This window comes from Papilio polytes, unplaced genomic scaffold, assembly GCF_000836215.1.
Source record: "Papilio polytes unplaced genomic scaffold, Ppol_1.0 DF823399.1, whole genome shotgun sequence".
Lineage (NCBI taxonomy): Eukaryota > Metazoa > Arthropoda > Insecta > Lepidoptera > Papilionidae > Papilio > Papilio polytes.
In genome coordinates, this window is record NW_013525805.1 from 360,625 (window position 1) to 379,275 (window position 18,651).

The following is an 18,651-nucleotide window of genomic DNA, read 5'->3' on the forward strand; positions in this document are numbered from 1 at the left end:
CTTTATCAACAGTTTTTTTTTATAATAATATAAATTTCTACTGTGAATTAGAATATTACATACATGTTTTACTAAATAGGGAAGAAATGTCTGGAAGAAAAGGTTTTACCATGCGCATACTTTACTTATTTTTTCTGTCGTGCCCTTAAGTGCGTACTTGTAACGATGTCTATTCTCTAGTCTAGACTTTTTAATAGCTTGCTAATAAACATTACTTAACAATTGAGCCATTAAACGCAAATATCAAATATTTACTAAAGATTATAGAGACTGTAAAGGCATTCAGTAACTATAGGTTTATTTTATGAATGTAGATACATACGTATTAAAACATCAGAGGGGCAGAACAAACCTCTTGCGAGTGCCAATTTTCAAAGTTGGAAGCAAAAGGATTATTTCTGCGCACATAGTATCGCGCCGCCGCGCCATTTCATCCCGGTAGAGTAGTCGACCCCGCAACCCCGTGCCGGCCGCGCGTCTAGTCCACGTGTCGGACACACTAAATACCTCTACATTGTATTCGACGACAATTATGCGACATTTATCAATATAATATAGACTATTATATAAAGTATAAATATTAAAGTGATGGAATTTATTTCGGAAAAGTGGTTATCTAAAAAATCTAAATATGGAGGATGTTTGTATTTTTTTAATTAGGTAACTTTTTAAGTAAAAGTTCCGATTACTATTGTTGTTTTAAGTTATGTTGTGTCAAAGTGAGTGTTTACATAAAATAAATTACACTCAATCAGATTTGAAGTAACTTATTTAAAGCCCTTTTGAAAAAATTCAATCGTGTTTTGTCACATTTTAGTGTTTTAGTTTGAATAAGTTTTTTTTAATTGCATACTATTTCTCAGTTTCTTTTTAAGTTACAGTATTGTTTCTTTCTTTTCAATTATCAATTTCATTTTATAAAAGTAATTTTTTTTTTAATGAAAACACATTTATTAGTTTCTATATTGATTTGATTACTGTTTAATGAATTTGATTATAGCTTTTAATAATTAATGTCGTGAAGTGTGGACACCCGACTTTTGGACAGATATTTGTGATGTGAATAAAAACAATAACATCAAAATGTGGGTGGCTTTTATTGGATTTGTGTTCCTGTTTGGTAAGATATTTATAATAATCGTTTATTGTACAAACTTCAATATCAACTGTATATTTTTTTTTAAAAGCAATCTCTGGAAGATGTGGGATAAGCGGGCTTATTGTAATGCTGTCTTAGAGCGTTCTGTTTTTATTTTGAAAGACTCTACTCTTCTTTCAACAATAATAAGATATTTGTTCGGAGTCTCTCAACAATGTCGGCGATTTGACAGACGTTCAAAAACAACACAGAGATGTATGGGAAGGTATATCCTATTCCCGCACCCTAATCTATGTATCTTCTCGTAGGCAACGCATTTACACCTTTCTAACTGTAGTTATCTATGGACAGGGGTCCTATGCTCTCCGATATACCGTATAGGGTGGATGTAAGGTGCTCATTTGTCACTTTATCATTTAAGAAACGGCGTATTCGTTCCTCAAATTGATAAACCAAAATATATGTTTATTTACTTATTGTTATTACTTCATTAAGAATACTCGAAACCGACGAATATGTATGAGTAAGTGTATGAATGTGGAAGTGAGAAAGTGTCAGGATCGAGCTAAATAAAGTTTCGTTGTCTCTGCCTATCCCTTTAGTTTAGATGTGATGTGAGTTGGTTAGTATGTTGTTGTCCGTGTCATATCGCCAATTCATATCAACAATGCAGACTGCATTTAACTCTATTTAACAATTTTGACCCTTATCTTCACGTCAAGCTACACAAGCTTGTCAAGCTATCACATGTAATGTCGTAGTACGAGAAATCTATTGCAAAGAGACACATAGTTAAAATATCGCTCAACTTCTCTATAAAAAGGTTAGATAGCAATTTTATTAATGCAATAAAACCCACGTTTTGAAACAGCATAAAAAATTCTTCTCTAATTGCGAAATTTGAATAACACTTTGTAATGTACTTAATAATAATGTACTTTGTAATGTAATGAAGAATGTTAGTTATGAATGTGGAGGGGTACATCGGTAGAGGTAGACCTAGAAAGAGATGGATGGATTGCGTGAAAGGTGACATGATCAAGAAGGGAGTGATGACTGAGATGACGGATGATAGAATGCTTTGGATGACGAAAACCCGGTGCGCCGACCCTACGGGAGTAGGATAAGGCAGGGGAGATGATGACTTTGTAATGCAACACATTTTGTTCAGACATCGATACTTAGTCTTTTGCCTTTTACACGTTTAATGCGAAACTAACTCTAAAATAACTGGTAGGTATCTCGCTTACAGTGCGAATAAGAAATGTACATACAATATACAGGGTGTGTTACACCTAGTACCTGGTAGCGCAGGAAGTAAAAGAATAGAATAAATCTCCCGCTTTATGCGTATTAACCTGAATGTCCACTTTAGAATGGCCTTAGTTCTAAACCGTATCAGAATTCGTATTTATTTACTTTGTACATTCAAACTCCACTGAACTAACAATAAAGTCTATTTCAGTCGTTGTTTACTGAACAGTGTAGATTCGATTTATGGTGATGTTTATTTCGTCGATTTACTTTCGATAGAGCAACAGGTAACAATAACTTTACCAGATTTTGATCAACATTTTTCTATTTTAATAATCTAATAATCAATGTATTTGATGCCACATTTAGGACAATTAGATTTAAATCATTACAAGTAGGGTGTTTCCCATTCGCTGTATCGATTGTATGGATCCGATCAGCCTAATGGGAAAAAATGCTAATAGATCACTCGACTGTTGGGTCTATCGGCCGAACGGGAAACGCTCGATAAGTTTGATGAACATAGAAATGTGTTTTGTTTTGCTTATTTACACTTTTGGTGCTGTTGGGAATTTTGTACGTAATCAATTTAAGATATACAACTGAAAATTGTTTGGTATATTTAATTAAATTTAAAAAAAAAACTTTATACAGACATGTTTCTTTTTTTCGTTACACTATAATTATCAGGAGGTTGTCGGAACGTCTTTTCAGCGGTAATCTGTAGAGATCTGAGAAAAACATTGAATAATTTTGGCTATAAAAAATATACTAGTACTTTCTAGTGATAATGAACGTGGGTTTTTCCAGAACACCGATATCCAGATTTCATTGAAAATCGAAGAATTCCAATATGTCTTTTACTATTTCAAGCAGTAGAAGCCGACGGTATGACTCGTGTTTTCATTTACACGATTCATGAATCACGTACAAATCTAGAAGCAGTTAATTTAATGAATTCTGTTTTTAAAGTTGTTTAAAAAAATAATTTTTATATGCCCATACTTTACCATATATTTAAAGTTGACCTAATTAAGATCTTTGAATATTCACAGACATTTTTTACTTGAATTCTATCACTATGAGTTAATTTGTTTGGTTCAATAAAAAGCCACAATCATCGTGTTTAAAATACTTATAAATAATTTAAAAAATTAAAACTAAAAAAATGCAACTATTACAAAAACAAATTTGTGTTGCTTTTAAATCAAATTTGGTTGTTTCAATGATAAAAGTAATATTTCACTAGTCCGAATAAATAAACCCAATTTGTATTGCATTTTCCACATTTTCCATTGTTGTATTTGATTTCGATAAAATGTTATTGTAAATTTTTGAAGTATACAAAAATGTTGTTAATTTTAAAATATGTCCAGGCAAATGAAACTAGATATGTATAATACCTTTCCAAAAGGTACTTTAATCCAAACCTAAAAACTTTAGATTTCCCATGAATAACATATTAAGAGTATTTCTTTCGTAATTGGTTATTAAAAAATACCTTTATATAGATTACTCATGATAAACTTGCACTGAGTGTTACCCCTTAACTGTAAGTGCGGCTTAATAAATCTCACTAACGGCCGAATACTGCACGAGTAAATCAACAAGTGTTATCAAACAGTATGTACGATAAAACCCATACACAGTCCTCAAATGTAAAAATAAAATTGTGTAATAGGGGTGTCAGCGCGCCCAGGTCACTGGGACCATTTGGGGCAGCCCTACTTCGACAATAACACAAAGCGCGAGGTCGCAGCTACGATCGGAAAGGCGGCCTTCCTACTGTGCAGAGTTAGGAATCTTGCCGATAAATCTGTAAGTAACAAATTATTATGCGTTTATTTATATAAGACACTTTAAATGAGCAGCCTCGCCCACTTCATATTATTATCGTAATGAATTTTAATAGTGGTAGGACCGATTTTTCTCGTGCTATACCACGACTACACAAAAGATACACGTGAAGTGCTAGCCGGAGGCCTAATTTCTCCTCGCTTCCCACCCTTTTATTATATAGACACGACTGAATAGGTTCCCGCCAAATCTAAGCTGGTCTCAAAGGAAAAGGAAATATATTCTAAAGAAGGCGAATGCTAACTACAGGCAACGGTCACTTTGCTATTTTATCAAATTGAAGTAAACGCTTGCTTGTTTACTACCTTTTATCTTAAAAATGACAGTATTTTTATATAGGTGTTTGAGAAGACGCTTACGGTATTTATGTAACCATGTAGAGTAACGTGCGCTGTATATCCGAGTATATCCTGTTATCAGCGCCTAATAAATTCTAATATTCCAGGTATCGTGGATACGGAAACGTGACTTGCATATTATATCAGTAGGCGTCCACACGTACAGCGGAGACGGGCGCTTCGTGTCGCTCCACCCTGAGGGCTCCGATGAGTGGACGTTACGGATTTCACCAGTCAAGCCGGCAGACTCTGGTGCATATGAGTGCCAAGTGTCGACAGAACCAAAGATTAGTCTGTCATTTCGACTAAGCGTTGTTGGTACGTAATAAAGACTATATTAATTAATTCTGTAATATTCTTCAAAATAATTAAATGCTCTATAATGTTCAGGAAAGAATAAAAAAGGAATGTTACCTTACGCTTCAAATCTGTTTCTTTTTACGCTCAGTGGCCATATAGAACTGTTGCAGATATAAAAAACAAACCTCTTTTTTTCTACTTTTCAACGGTTTAATATTTACTTACTTTAAATGTTTATTTAACTATATATTTTTTTTTGTAGTTATAATTTTTCGCAATACTGTTCTTAACAACTTCAACTGCGAATAACGCAATCTTTTACGTGTCATGTTCAGGAATACACAACATCCTACGTCAGAATTGTTGATAGGTGTTTCTAAACTTGATTTTTACCGAAACACAGTTTCTATTTTGTTCTTTCTTTCGAATTTTCACCAGTTTTTACGTTGCATACACATATTAAATTTTTTAATAAACCATTGATGGAAAAATTGTTTTCTATTCCATAAACAGTTATCGTGTACAGTATACAATATGTTGTAGAATTAATAAATAAACTTTTAATTTGCTTTGTCGAGGAAATATGAATGCAGTTAATATGAGGCCTAAAGCTGAGGCTTTATATTAAATTATTCAAGTGCTTTATTTCGTCTGGTAAAGTTTAATGTAAAAAAGTTGCATTCGTTTTAAATTTACTCTTTCTGTTTAAAACAATACACGCAAATAACATTGTGTAATTTTAATCGTACAATGTGTTTTTGTTTTAACGCAAAACAGTTTCGAAGGCGGAAATTTTAAATGGAAACGAATTATTCGTTAGAAGTGGATCGGACATCAATCTGACATGCGTAACAAAGGACGCTCCGGAAGCACCCAGGTATTACAAATTTACATTGAATAAAACATGATGGAATAGACATTTTATATTAAAATTATTAGCAAAAAAATTACCTTAACTATATTTTTATGTCCCGTGCGACTTCATCCGCATAAAATTAAGAAAATTTTTATTTCATTGTTTACATATGTCAAATTATCAATTGTAAATGTCAAAATGACATGACATGATGACAAAACATGACAACCTTGCTTCCTTGATGTTGACAGCAACTTATGGTCTCTTTCCAACATTAGGGTTTTTATCCAAAATATTTGAAAATAAATAGCATAAAGCGTGACATAAGTGTAGGGCTTTTTATTAAAAAAGAACTATTCAAAAATATGCTGTAATTGCTGACATCTTAGGCAATAAAGAAGTGTGTGTTTACGCTTTATTGTAATGAGTATAGATTTCAACTGAGCCTAAACTTATGCTTGGAGACTATGACTTATGCTCACGTGATCGAATGCCCGGGTTTACCCATTTAATATAATTTAATTAATAAGAGCCATTGCTCTTGGTGGTTAACGTATACATGTGTTTTTTGTTTCGCAGTTTTATTTATTGGTTTCGAGACAAAGACGTGGTGAATTACGCGCAGAGAGGTGGCATAAATGTACTGACAGACCAGAAGACGAGGACCAGTCGCCTGCTAATCGCAAGAGCTATACCACAAGATTCAGGCAACTATACTTGCGCGCCGAGCAGTTCGGGTAAGTCGATTAAACTGTTCAAAGAGTAACATTACGGTCGAGGACTTATATTTCGTACCCATTGCGAATAAACGTCATTTATCGGTCAAAATACGATAGGTAGAAATTGTCGTTAATATATTATTTTACAAGTATAAGTATTTTACAATACCTGTATTTTTTTCTGGTAATAATATAATCTTGTAAATTTTGCTTTCTCTGTATTAAGACCTCAGTGATAAGCAAATTAATTTATTTGACTGTACGATGATTTCGAATTCTTACAACGTTGCGTGTACTGTTAGTGCTAAATAAATATTGTACATTATTTTTTTGGCATCTGTTATCTCTTTGCAAATGGCGATGCAAAAAAACCAGCAATTTAATTCGAATGGTAGTGAAGCAGTCAAACGAGCTGCGGCACTGCCCTCTTGTGCACTTTAGCTGAAACGATATCGCGTCCACAGTAACGACCCAATTTGACTTCACTTTTAGGGAAGCAATTGGCTTTATAGAGTTTTATTTTAACTAACAGTGGTAGAGCTTTGCTGTGACGTGTTGCTTGTAATCAACTGAACATCTAAAAACGTAAACGTACGAAACATTGTTTATTTTTTCAAACTACATCTTCCACGTAATTCTGCACCGCGCGTGTACTATACGCTTTTGCGTTTGTTGCGCTGAGGTTTCACTGACGTAACACCAACACGAGAGCATAATTTGATATCTCATATTTCAAAGACGATAAGCGAGTTTAAAAATGTTTCTTAACATCACGAGTATTTTAAAATTGGAAGCCCTAGATTATATTAAGTGTAATCGAGTTTTATAAAAAAAACTCTTAAACCATTTTCTTACAATTCCCATTTCATTATTATCTCCACCATAACTGAACTGGAATTACATATATACTTAGTTGTTGCGGATTATGTATAGCATTGAAAATATCTTTTTTGTAACCTAACAATTTTATTATTTATTTATTTAATCTTTTCCACAATAGTTACAAAACATATACTTAAAAGCTAAGACAAGAATTGCGCAAGGGCGACTTTATGCTGCAATATTTAAATTGCTATATTTTTTGTTCAGACCCTGCATCGGTGATCGTCCACGTGCTGAGCGGCGAGCACCCCGCCGCCATACAGGGCTCCGGCAATACAATACGTCTCAACTATTACATAATAACTACTCTCCTAACAATGTACGTTGTGAACAATTCCACGCGATCATCTTTTTTATCCATACTCCTAGCTAATTATATTTTAATTCTTCTAATTGTTATTTTTATGTTGTTGACCAATGTTATCATTAATTTCTTAATTCATTGCACATTAACATATTTATTAAGTCAAAGTTGACTAAACACGCTACTGAATTCGTTGTACTAACTTGTCTGTGACCAATTCTAACTTGAAATGTAAGCCTTAACTTACCTACTACTTCTAACTTTCAGAATTATAATCAAACAACTTTGCTTTGTGTTTAATTGTACCGCTTCAAATTAATAGAATAACAAATACTTTAAAGCAGGGGTGGTCTACTTGAGAACAAGATCTACTGTTTACTGACAAAACCCAGTGCAAACTCCCAATTGCGTGCTGCTTGAAGAAGCAGCAATTTATACAAACATGTAGTATTTTTGTTTTATTTCAAGGGAAAACATAAAACAAAAATATTATTAGTTAGACATATTTATATTCAGTGTGAGCATTGTGACATCTTTCGCTTCGACTTATTTTACGTATTTATGTTCTTTTACTTTACCGTGATTAATAGTCGCGATCGACGGGTTGGCCACCCCTGCTTTATAGCTATTAGTTCTCGTCACAGTAAATTATTTGGAAACAGAAGTATTTATATAAATAATTTTCCAGTTAGTCGTATCAAGTTTGTTCTAAAGAAAACCTAATGTCCTTTATCGGAAATATTGTAATTTTATATAAATTATCAGATAAAATGAAAAGAAATTGTATATAAAATTGTACTTATATACTTAGTTATAAAATAAACATGTAAAACTAAGATTTCTGGTACAAATATTCATTTTTATATTTATGTTTATGATGACGATAATTCAATAATATTTTTAAGTCATTCGGTACGATCAAATTGTAAATTAGATATCAAAACTCCGAATACTAATATAATCACAAATGATTCGGAATTTAGTTATATTTTTTCCGTTTATCGCTTTTATTCCTCCGTTTACTACCCTCGCAATTTATTCCTCTGAATAAAAAAGGTAATGCCATCTCAGATATTGTTATACCAGTTTTCTATAGGTGACGACCTTTGTGCTCGTGTTATAAAAATAAACATTTCATATTCACAATATCAGATTTACTGTCAAGGTTATTTAAGTGGGCGGGTTAATTAAAAGCCTAGTTGTCTCATAAATAGGTATTTCATTAGCATTACTTCAATTGTTTTTATTAGTAAGTACATTTTTTTGTGACTGACAGTACAAGTACAACTTGTTTTTATACAAATAACACTTTCAAGGATTCATTTCTTATTACTTCTGTTTACCGTAATTTTCATTACTGAAACACATGTATAAAAACATGTTGCCGTCCTTCACGTTGTTTTTGATAAAATTGAGATGGCAATATATTTTCGCACTAATGTATCTGCAATGAAAACCAACTTAAACAAGGCACACACCAAACGTCAGTTTTTACTCTTATTTTTTTTAATATCTATATTGCTTCTATTAATTATTAAAATTCTATTTACACCATTATCGGATTATTTGTCTACATTTCAGAAATTAATTTTCGAAGGCTTTCAAAATATTTGTGCGGACATTCTGACAGTTATTAAAATTTTATTAATAAGTGTAATGTATAAACAACGAATAATATATTAGTATTATTAAAATAATATCAGATTGATGTTTCATTTTGATTTATCAAACAAAACTTGTAAAAAAACAATATAAATTTTTAATTTAAATGAAAAGGTTCTGCTAAAAGCATTGTAACCTTAATAAAAGTGTAAATAATGAAATTCTATATATGAAATTGATGACATACAAATTCAATAGCATAATCTATTGGTTAAGGAACTATCTGAGTAAAATTCAACTGCAGTCACACTTTTATTAGACACATTGTCTCTATTTTTTATATGAGAATGTAAGGGATGACTATAGTATGTCGATGCAAGTGTCACTACAGTAGAAACCCACTGTCTTATCGATGATTTCGTAACATTAGATAAATCGGTAATATGGTTGTGACAAAATACCGATTTGTAAGAGAAAATTAGATATAGTTTTTAATGGAGGAAATACACATTTCCTGCGTATTTGATGTTGAAAGAAATATTAATGAAAATAAAGCGACCTACGTCTAAGTAAAATGAAATGTTTCAATTTCCTATTAATATAAGTACTCAAGATTGACATAAACAAGTTAAATAAAAAATAACTTAGCAAGCATATGTAGGGCTTTTACCCAACAGATTTACATAGTAACTACAGAGCGAAGTGGAGATTGTTATTTTGAAATAGAACATTGTGATTTGTTAAAGTAAATTCGTGTAAATTTACATAACCTTGGAGTGACGCATCTTAAGTGTGACATTGGGGAGTGGTTGTTTGCGGAAGGTAACTGTAACCTTCTACTTAAGAGGCGAAGTCAGCACTTGTAAGTGACGGAGGAGACTTAACTTCTTATGGGTAAGTCGGAATATTTAAATTTCAGACGCTAAAAGTTTTATCGTTTTAAATAAGAATGTGCTTTACTCACCCGAAATTATGACGTCGTAGCTCACAATTCGAAACGCATACTTTCCAAACAACATTTATTTTTAACTTTCGGAATTAAAAATCTTTAGTGCACTTATAGCGAATTTTAACAAGAGGTCATGGACGGTCACAATTTGATACGTACAACACTAAACTATAATAATACGGGTTACATTTAATTAATATTTCTATGATAATATTAGCCCTTGACTTTTATTTAGTTCACGTAAACATCGCGCCGTGCAGATGCGTCACAACAACTGACTTTTTGTGTAACTACCGACATAAAATTAAAAAAAAATACGAACAAGTGTAACTATTGTAATAAAACCTATACTAATATAATCACAGCATATTTTTGAATGACTCTTTCTTTAATAAAAAAGCCCTGCACGTAAGTTGCTTTAGACTATATATTTTCACGCATTTAAACTCAGGAGGTAAATAATTTTGTTAAAAACCTTACGTGGAAAAGGGACCATAGCTGCCATCACCAAGGAAGTAATATTGCAATGGATTGTGGTCATGTCATTTTGACATTTGCAATTGATAATTTGACAAATGTAAATAAAATAATAGAATTTTCATAATTTCATGCGGATGAAGCCGCACCGGAACAGCTAGGAATGAATAAAAGAGCTCTGGGTTTAGACTGTAAAAATTGCGAAGTAATGCAAACACATGTTCAGGCCTCACCTCAAAGCGAGCCGAATAAAGAACTCCGATAACTTATAGTGGACATGCAAAGACTGTAAGCGATATATATACTTTCACGAGAACATCGCTCATCATCCCTCACACTCCAATATCTTTATCTATACTATTATAATAAAGCGTAAACACACACTTCTTTGTTGCCTAAGATGTCAGCAATTACAGCATATTTTTGGATAAATCTTTTTTAATAAAAAGCTCTACACTTACGTCACACTTTAGGCTATATATTTTCAAGCCATTAAACTTAGGGGGTAAGTATCTTGGATAAAAATCCAAATATGGGAAAGAGACCATAAGTTTCTGCCAACATCAAGGAAGCAAGATTGTCAAGGTTTGTAATGTCATGTCATTTTGACATTTGCAATTGATAATTTGACAAATGTAAACGATAAAATAAAATTTTCATGATTTCATGCGGATGAAGCCGCGCGGCAACAGCTAGTAAGTGTATATAATTCCTCTGTTGCTTTGAGATACTTCACCTTCTATCAAAATTATATTAAATCTATTTTAATTTTTGATATTGTGCAAGCGTAGAAATAAAAGAACAGAGATCTCGTCAGATTGTTAAGGACAGAACACTAATTAGGTCAACTAGATGTTTCAAAGGCCGTTTAAGTAGCCTTTTGAAAACGGTTGAAATTTTTTTCTCTTTTGAAATAGTATCGTTTTGTCTATTTTTCAGCAAAAGGATAAAATGAAACATTGTGTCGAAATATAAAACAATACAAAACACTTTTATTATTTTGGTAACTTGAGAAAGATGATGTTGGTTATTAATTTCAGTTTGGAAAAGTTTGGTTTGGTTATATGTTTACGTTTTAACTAACTAGCCAGCGTATATTATTAATTAAAAATTTTCACATTAAAATCATACTTTCATACTAATATCATAAATACGAAAGTTTAGATGGATGGATGGATGTTAGAGTTTGTAGCCTAAACGGCTGAATGGATTTCGATGAAATTTGGCATAGACATAGAGGATAGTCTGGAAGAACACATAGGCTATTCACTTCTGTTTTTTTTTAATACCACGCGGACGGAGTCGCGACCGAAAGCTAGTAACAATATAAATGCAAAGAGTTTTGGGCACAGATTATTATAGTTAAATGTTACCTTTACTGTTTCAGGTTTTTTAGACAATATCATTAGCGTCCAATCTATTATTGGCTGTTTTCTTTCTAACGATGATTATCTTCTTTCATTACATAGTCTTTTTTATATGAGAAGGGGGCAAACGAGCGGCGGGAACACAAAGGTGGTCAACGACGCCCATGGACATCCGCAACACCAGAGGAACTACAGATGCGTTGCCGGCCTTTGAGGAAATTGTAGGCTCGCTTCTTGAAGGAAGAATCAATAGAAATACAATGATAAAATTGCCCAAGACGACTTTCGGTTATCTCATTTAAGAAATGCTGTAGACACAAGCGAAGTGAAAGTAAATTAACTGAAGTCGCCAAATAAGGTTTTCGGCTCAGGTGCTTGTTTTGGCGAAATTACAAGAATACAAATTTATTTCAATACTATTTATTTTTTGTGTATAACCTACATTAAGTGCACATGATATTTACTTTCTATACACTTAAATGACAAGAAGCCATAGAGTTAAAATTTCATTTATAAAATACTGCAAATATAGAATAAGTCAGTCTGGCCACCTGAAAAAAAAAATATTTTATCAATACTAATAACAACACCAAAAGGAAGATTATTTAATTAAGTTTTACAAGGCTTTTTTGTATGGACAGATTCCGCGGAACTCAATAACAGCACCCAAAATATCCCTGAATACAATATTGCCACAATAAGCAAATTCGAAGAAACATGTCACAATTTCTGTTTCGCAACTGAATCGCGTTTAGAATGTTTTTAATGTACATTTAAATATCTTTAACCAAGATTTAATGATTATTATTATTATATATAACTTACCGAAACAAAAGTTGCATACGATAATTCTTGTATGGCAAACGCTTTCAAAATAAGCGACTTCTGCGCTTGTGCAGTGCTAACAAGGACCAGGTGTTTGACGTCCTTTTGATGCTGTGGGAAGGAATCGCACAGATGCCAGCCGCAGGAATATATGTCAAATGACAAAAGCGAAGCCTGGTAATAATTTAAAAGAATTCAACTTATAATAACAATAGCTGTTCCCGTCCGGCTTCATTCGCGTGAAATTATAAAAACTTTATTTTATTATTTACATTTGTCAAATTATCAATTGCAAATTTCAAAATTACCGTTACCACAATAACATTGCTTCCTTAATTTTGGGTGCTTATAATTTATGATCCCTTTCCCACATGAAGGTTTTGTCCAATCTATTTATCCCCTAAATTTGATTGCGTGAAAATATATTGCCTAACCCATATCGTAAGTGTAGGGTTTTTTAATAATGTAAGAATTATTTAAAAATATACTGTGATGGCTAACATCCTACGCTAAAAAAGAAGTGTGTGTTTACACTTTATTATATTGGACTAAGTAGTTGCATTAAAAATCCCTTTAGTTTATTTTAATGCTTTATTGTCAAGTATTTATCAAATTAACAAATATTTAAACCAAATGCCAATGGTAAGTATCAATAGAATTGTTTTAGAAACAGAACGAATTTCATTTAAGTAACTTAGGTAAGTACTTAATAAACTTAATATAACGTGCGGGTTTCTCTTTGCCATAAGTGTACTTAACCTTTTAGACATTAGAATAGTGGACGTACCTGGTAAGTTATTTCACCGGCATTCCAAAGGTTAAGAGCCAATAATATGAATAAGGAGGTAACAAATGTATACGTCATTATCGCATCTGTTACATTTTGTCGGGGAGATATCTGTAATGTTAAAAGTTATATCTAGTAAAAAATAAAACAATAAAATTGAACCAAACTACATTATTGAAAAATATACCCATCGATCCTCTGATCGAGACTCCTGTTTTAAATATAGACGTAAAAATGTGGCCGAATTTTTTTAGAACTGTGTATACGCGAAACAATTTTGATTTGATGTTTTAATATTGTTTTGTTCCACGAATTTTGTTAAATGTAGAATGCTAGGAGATATTTTTAGACTTTAGTGACATTTGGAATGTCCTAACAGTTATTGTAACACTAAGTATTAATAAAGTCTTTTAAGAGTAGAATTATCGTAACTGGTATAGTACTTTAAAAGATTTTGTAAAAGATCCGGACATAAAAATACGCATTATATTGTTATTAACATAAGTAATTGCAGGATAAAATGTTGACTCACCGCTAATCTTAACAGAAGTAAAACAGCAACAGCAGAACTCTCACAAACTTGTAGAGACATTATCATGCCGAAAACACGATTCACTTCTTTTAATAATCTGTATAAAAAAACAAAAGCCATAACAAACATAACACGTTTCCAGCAACTCGCTGAGTTCAGATATGAAAAAGTCGCGGAAGCATCGAACGTGTTAAATTTATTATTAATTTAATTTAAATTTTAATTGTATCACAAAACTTACAAATTTAATTTCCGGTGCATTAAAATTCCTTGCATGCAACCCAATTTAAGCTTTAATATAGCAGATTCTTTCCTCGTATTAGTTTTATTTCGTCGGAATTCTTTGCTTATTTTCTTGAAATGGTTGCACAATGTAATAAATTTATAAGCCATAATAATAAGGTGCACTATAGGCAAACAATCTGCTGCCATCATCGGTAGCATCATATACAACCATGTCATATAGAAAAATACTCTCAGTACACTCGCCACATATGTTGTGCTGTCATAACCTGGATAATATGTCACTACCGTATAGAATGGCGTCCCTGAAAATAATGTAATTATCTACGAGTACTAATATTATACGCGTAAAGGCGAAAGATTTTTATTTTTGGATGGAAATAGCTCAAAAACCACTGGGACGATTTCAAAAATTTGCTAACCATTAAAAAGCTACATTATTAGTGAGTTTCATAGGCTATATTTTTTATTACTTTTTAATTTCTCGTGGACGAAGTGACGAATAACAGCTAATATTAAATAAAATAGTAGATCACACTTAAAGAGACTTAAACTTAGGGGGTAAATATTTTGGATAAAAACCCTAATGTGGGAAAGAGACCATTAGTTAGTGCCAACATCAAGGAAACAAGATTGGCAAGGTTTGTCAAGTCATGTCAGTTTGACATTTCCTATTGATAATTTGACAAATGTAAACAATAAAATAAAATTTTCATAATTTGATGCGGATGAAGCCGCACGGGAACAGCTAATGTAAATATAATTTAGTGTTAAAATTACCTTCAGTTACACATTTTCTCAAACTGTCTACACCATAAGCTAGAAGTGACAAATAAACGGAAACAAAATACAAAAGAAGGCCGTATTTAATTTTTTTATGCTGTTTATTCATTATCACATCATCTTCCATGTCCGCGCCGAGTTCAGCCATTTCAATGTTTAATTTTCTTATCGACTTTTTGTAATATAATAGTAGAAACATTTTAGCCAACACCGTGTTGTGTATCACGGAAAACATGACCGCAGAATTCTTTTCAACTTTCGGGAAATCTCCAAAGCAAGCGGCGAGATTTTCGAGCAATACCATAATTATGTAAGCACTTAATGATATTGTCAAATAACAATTTCCAGAACCTTCGTTCCAGTAATTACCAAGTCCCGTGTAATTAATTAATCTACAAACTTTCATGAGCAACATTTTTGTTCCTTTAGACATTATAAAGGAAACTTTAAAGCACGTTTACGTCAATTCAATCGAAATGTTGTAACGACTTTGCGTTCGTAATCAAAGATATCTTATACATTCAGTGTAGAAGCAAAATTAATTAAACTTTTCCATAGTTCGTAGAAGTTTTGATGTAATTGATCCATAAACACTAGGCGAGTTTCCTAACAGAAATTAATGAGAGCATTAATAACACACCGACGGAATTATGGAAAACTTTTTTCTTATAAATGGTAATTTATTACAAGCAGAATGTAATTTATGTTTCGAATTTTGAAAGAGTAATGGCTCGTTACCTAGAAACATAATTGTAGTTACCAGCTGTACTCAGAGTCGTTAAGTGGGCTCACTTAACGCAGATTTCATACTTATTAGCTGTACTACCAGTACTCCGTAACTCAAACTGATGTGTGAGAATAAGAATCTTTCGAAATGTGTCTTATTTTCTCATAATTTACACACAAATCTATTCAATATGCACTAAGACTGTCCCTTAAAAGAATTCATTTAATGGTCCCTTAGTGACTATTAAATTATTCTTTTGGACGTAAAACATAAGAGTCACTAACACTAATAATTGAGAACTACGTTTTCAAACATTTAATTTAAAACAAAAGGTAAAAAAATCAAAGGAATCCCTTTAAAACATAAATAAAGCCAGAATAACAAGCAATTGTTTCACAAGAATCAAATTGAGTGAAGTAAAATGAAGTTCAGGTTTGATAAGTCGAGTACAAAACACGTTCGCGTGTTCCCCAGTAATAAGAAACGGCGCTTGCCGTTACCTCTAATTAATGGTGGTTTTCTGCGAGAACGAAGACAATATATCGTTCTGGTAACGCCTATTGATGAAGGAATTGAAAGCGATAAGCCCGATTTAAGGTTTTTTCAAATCTTCGCTATTTCGTATAATTAACACGAAGAATAAGAAAGAAAAACATTTGGTACTGAGATTTTCCTGAACATTATTTAGTAATACTTGTTTCAATTACTTATTGTTTTAACATAAAACAACACACGTGTTTGAAAAATAAATCCACCATATATTTGAATTTTATATAACAAAGTCATAAGATGATTGAGGCCGCTATACTAACTTAATTATTACTAACAGCTTTAACAGATAGTATGGTTTTTGAGCCTGAACTGGCAGGCGACGACGCAGGACAGACGATGTTGATGTCTCTCGTGTCGGAGGCCATGACCTACTTTGGGTCGCTGCGCCAGCGCAAGTAAGGAAGCAAGCATGCAAGTAAGGAAGTCACCAAGTAAGTATGATTAAATTTTAAATGTCAGTAGAACTGTACAGTTACATTTTAGCTGAACAGTTCAGTGTTTAGTTAGAACTGAGCATATGTTGCGGGCTTTAGTTAAAACTGACCGGACAGCAGTTAAACCTTAAAGTAATTTATGCAGTTAAATGAAATAAATGAATAGTAACCTTTCCAAATATTTTTAGCTGTGGTATTTTATTAATTTCGGACACAAAAGAAATATGGTAAATATCTCTCTAATTGCAGTGTCCCAATTAAACTGTACTTTAAATATCACTAATTAATATTATCTCTTGAAACTTGAAGTTTTTTTCAGTTATTTAATTAACTAATACAATTTTATTACAAAGGTTCTTTGAATTTCTACATGAATTAAACGGTTGCATGAAACATTTCTAAAAATAATTTAACCTTGAATTTTCACTTCGGTAACAAATTGTCATATTCTATTTTTCTAAGAAAGTTATAGGTAGAGATGACTAATGGTCGAAGAAATTTATATACATACTAGCTGTTGGTTGCGACTTCGCCCGCTTAAAATTAAAAAAATAGCTTATGTTACTCACAGATAAATTACCTTTCCTACGGTGAAAGAATTTTTAAAATGGGCCCAGTAGTTTTTGAGTTATTTCAATACATACAAAAATACAAATGTTTCCTCTTTATAATATTAGTATAGATGTCAGTGGACATTTTTTAAAAGATAGTGAAAATGCACTTTTATTGACCTTTTATACTGTTATAACTTGAGTTTTCAACATTAAATAAAGAAATGATTTAATTGGTGGTTAGATTAAATACTTAAAATTGAAAACTTAATTAAGTGAAACGCCAAGACAAATTAGGTTACGCTGAAGTGATGGGGCGTGCTCGCGCGGTGCACTCGCCGCCAATGCCACGCTGCAGATTCTCTTTTTCATGTTCGAACATAAAGTGAGACATGTTTTTTTTGACCGAAAACAAAGGACCGTTAATTAAAAACAAGTAAAAGTACATTTTCTGTCATACCTTTGTACACTCAGGGGAAATATACGGATGAAAACATCCGCGAAACAATTCTTTCATTAATTTCTTTTTGCTTTAATTATTAATATTTATTAGATGTTTCAGAGCTTATCATTATATATGGTTTTTGCCTACCCCTTTGGGTTACGGGCTTGAGTTATCTTGTTATTTTTGGACATATTTTATAATATTACTCCATATTTAATATTTTACATAATTATTTATGTAAAATACTAAATATGGAATTTTTAATTTCGGGTTTTCCTTGAAAGACAACGTCATCCTATGGAAAATAAAGTGATTCGTTGGAAGCAGGTAATATGATTAAGTGCTCGCCCTAGATAGCGATATCTAATTATCTCTCGAACGATATTTTCTTATAATTCGAGCGACCTTTTTAACCTTCCAGGAACTGAGTAAACGTACATTTTTTCTCTGTATAAAGTTACAAATAAAAAGCTAATAACAGGAAGTCAAGTTGAACGGGAGATAATCCTGATTATTTTGCTCAGAGGACGATAGATATTTTTTTGTATTATTTTGTACTTGTGTCGTACAAGACGGGTTCGGGTCCTGTGGCACAACCTACCCTTAGACTAGCCATAAACCGGAGGGCATAATATTGTTAACAAAGGAATATAGTGGCACTTACCTGTTCGATAACTGCCTCACCGCCTGCAGGTGCCTGGTCACCGTTAGTGTCAATCGAGTCAAGTCTAGTTCTGTCAAGTCTATAAGTGCCAGCAATGCTGCCTG

General features: G+C 32.4%; 2 protein-coding genes across 3 annotated transcripts; one reads left to right on the top strand and one right to left on the bottom strand.

Annotated features, from left to right (window-relative positions):
* Window positions 1-462: 462 nt before the first annotated feature.
* LOC106104791 (protein sidekick-1-like) lies at window positions 463-8,107 on the top strand. Of its 2 annotated transcripts, none has more exons than XM_013284930.1 (7): window positions 463-660; window positions 1,001-1,120; window positions 4,035-4,171; window positions 4,656-4,866; window positions 5,626-5,725; window positions 6,284-6,441; window positions 7,513-8,107. In XM_013284930.1, the coding sequence occupies exons 2-7, from the start codon at window positions 1,084-1,086 to the stop codon at window positions 7,779-7,781; spliced, it is 912 nt and encodes a 303-aa protein (XP_013140384.1). In that variant the 5' UTR covers window positions 463-660; window positions 1,001-1,083; the 3' UTR covers window positions 7,782-8,107. The 2 variants fall into 2 exon arrangements, with proteins under 2 accessions (XP_013140384.1, XP_013140383.1); XM_013284929.1 differs by having other exon boundaries at window positions 463-640.
* A 4,403-nt stretch (window positions 8,108-12,510) lies between these two features.
* Window positions 12,511-15,597, bottom strand: LOC106104810. Its single transcript, XM_013284951.1, has 6 exons — window positions 15,172-15,597; window positions 14,390-14,696; window positions 14,149-14,245; window positions 13,617-13,727; window positions 12,830-13,003; window positions 12,511-12,555 (listed from the first exon to the last, which is right to left on the bottom strand). Exons 1-6 carry the CDS (start codon window positions 15,587-15,589, stop codon window positions 12,511-12,513), a joined length of 1,152 nt encoding a protein of 383 aa, XP_013140405.1. The 5' UTR covers window positions 15,590-15,597.
* Between the last annotated feature and the right edge of the window lie 3,054 nt (window positions 15,598-18,651).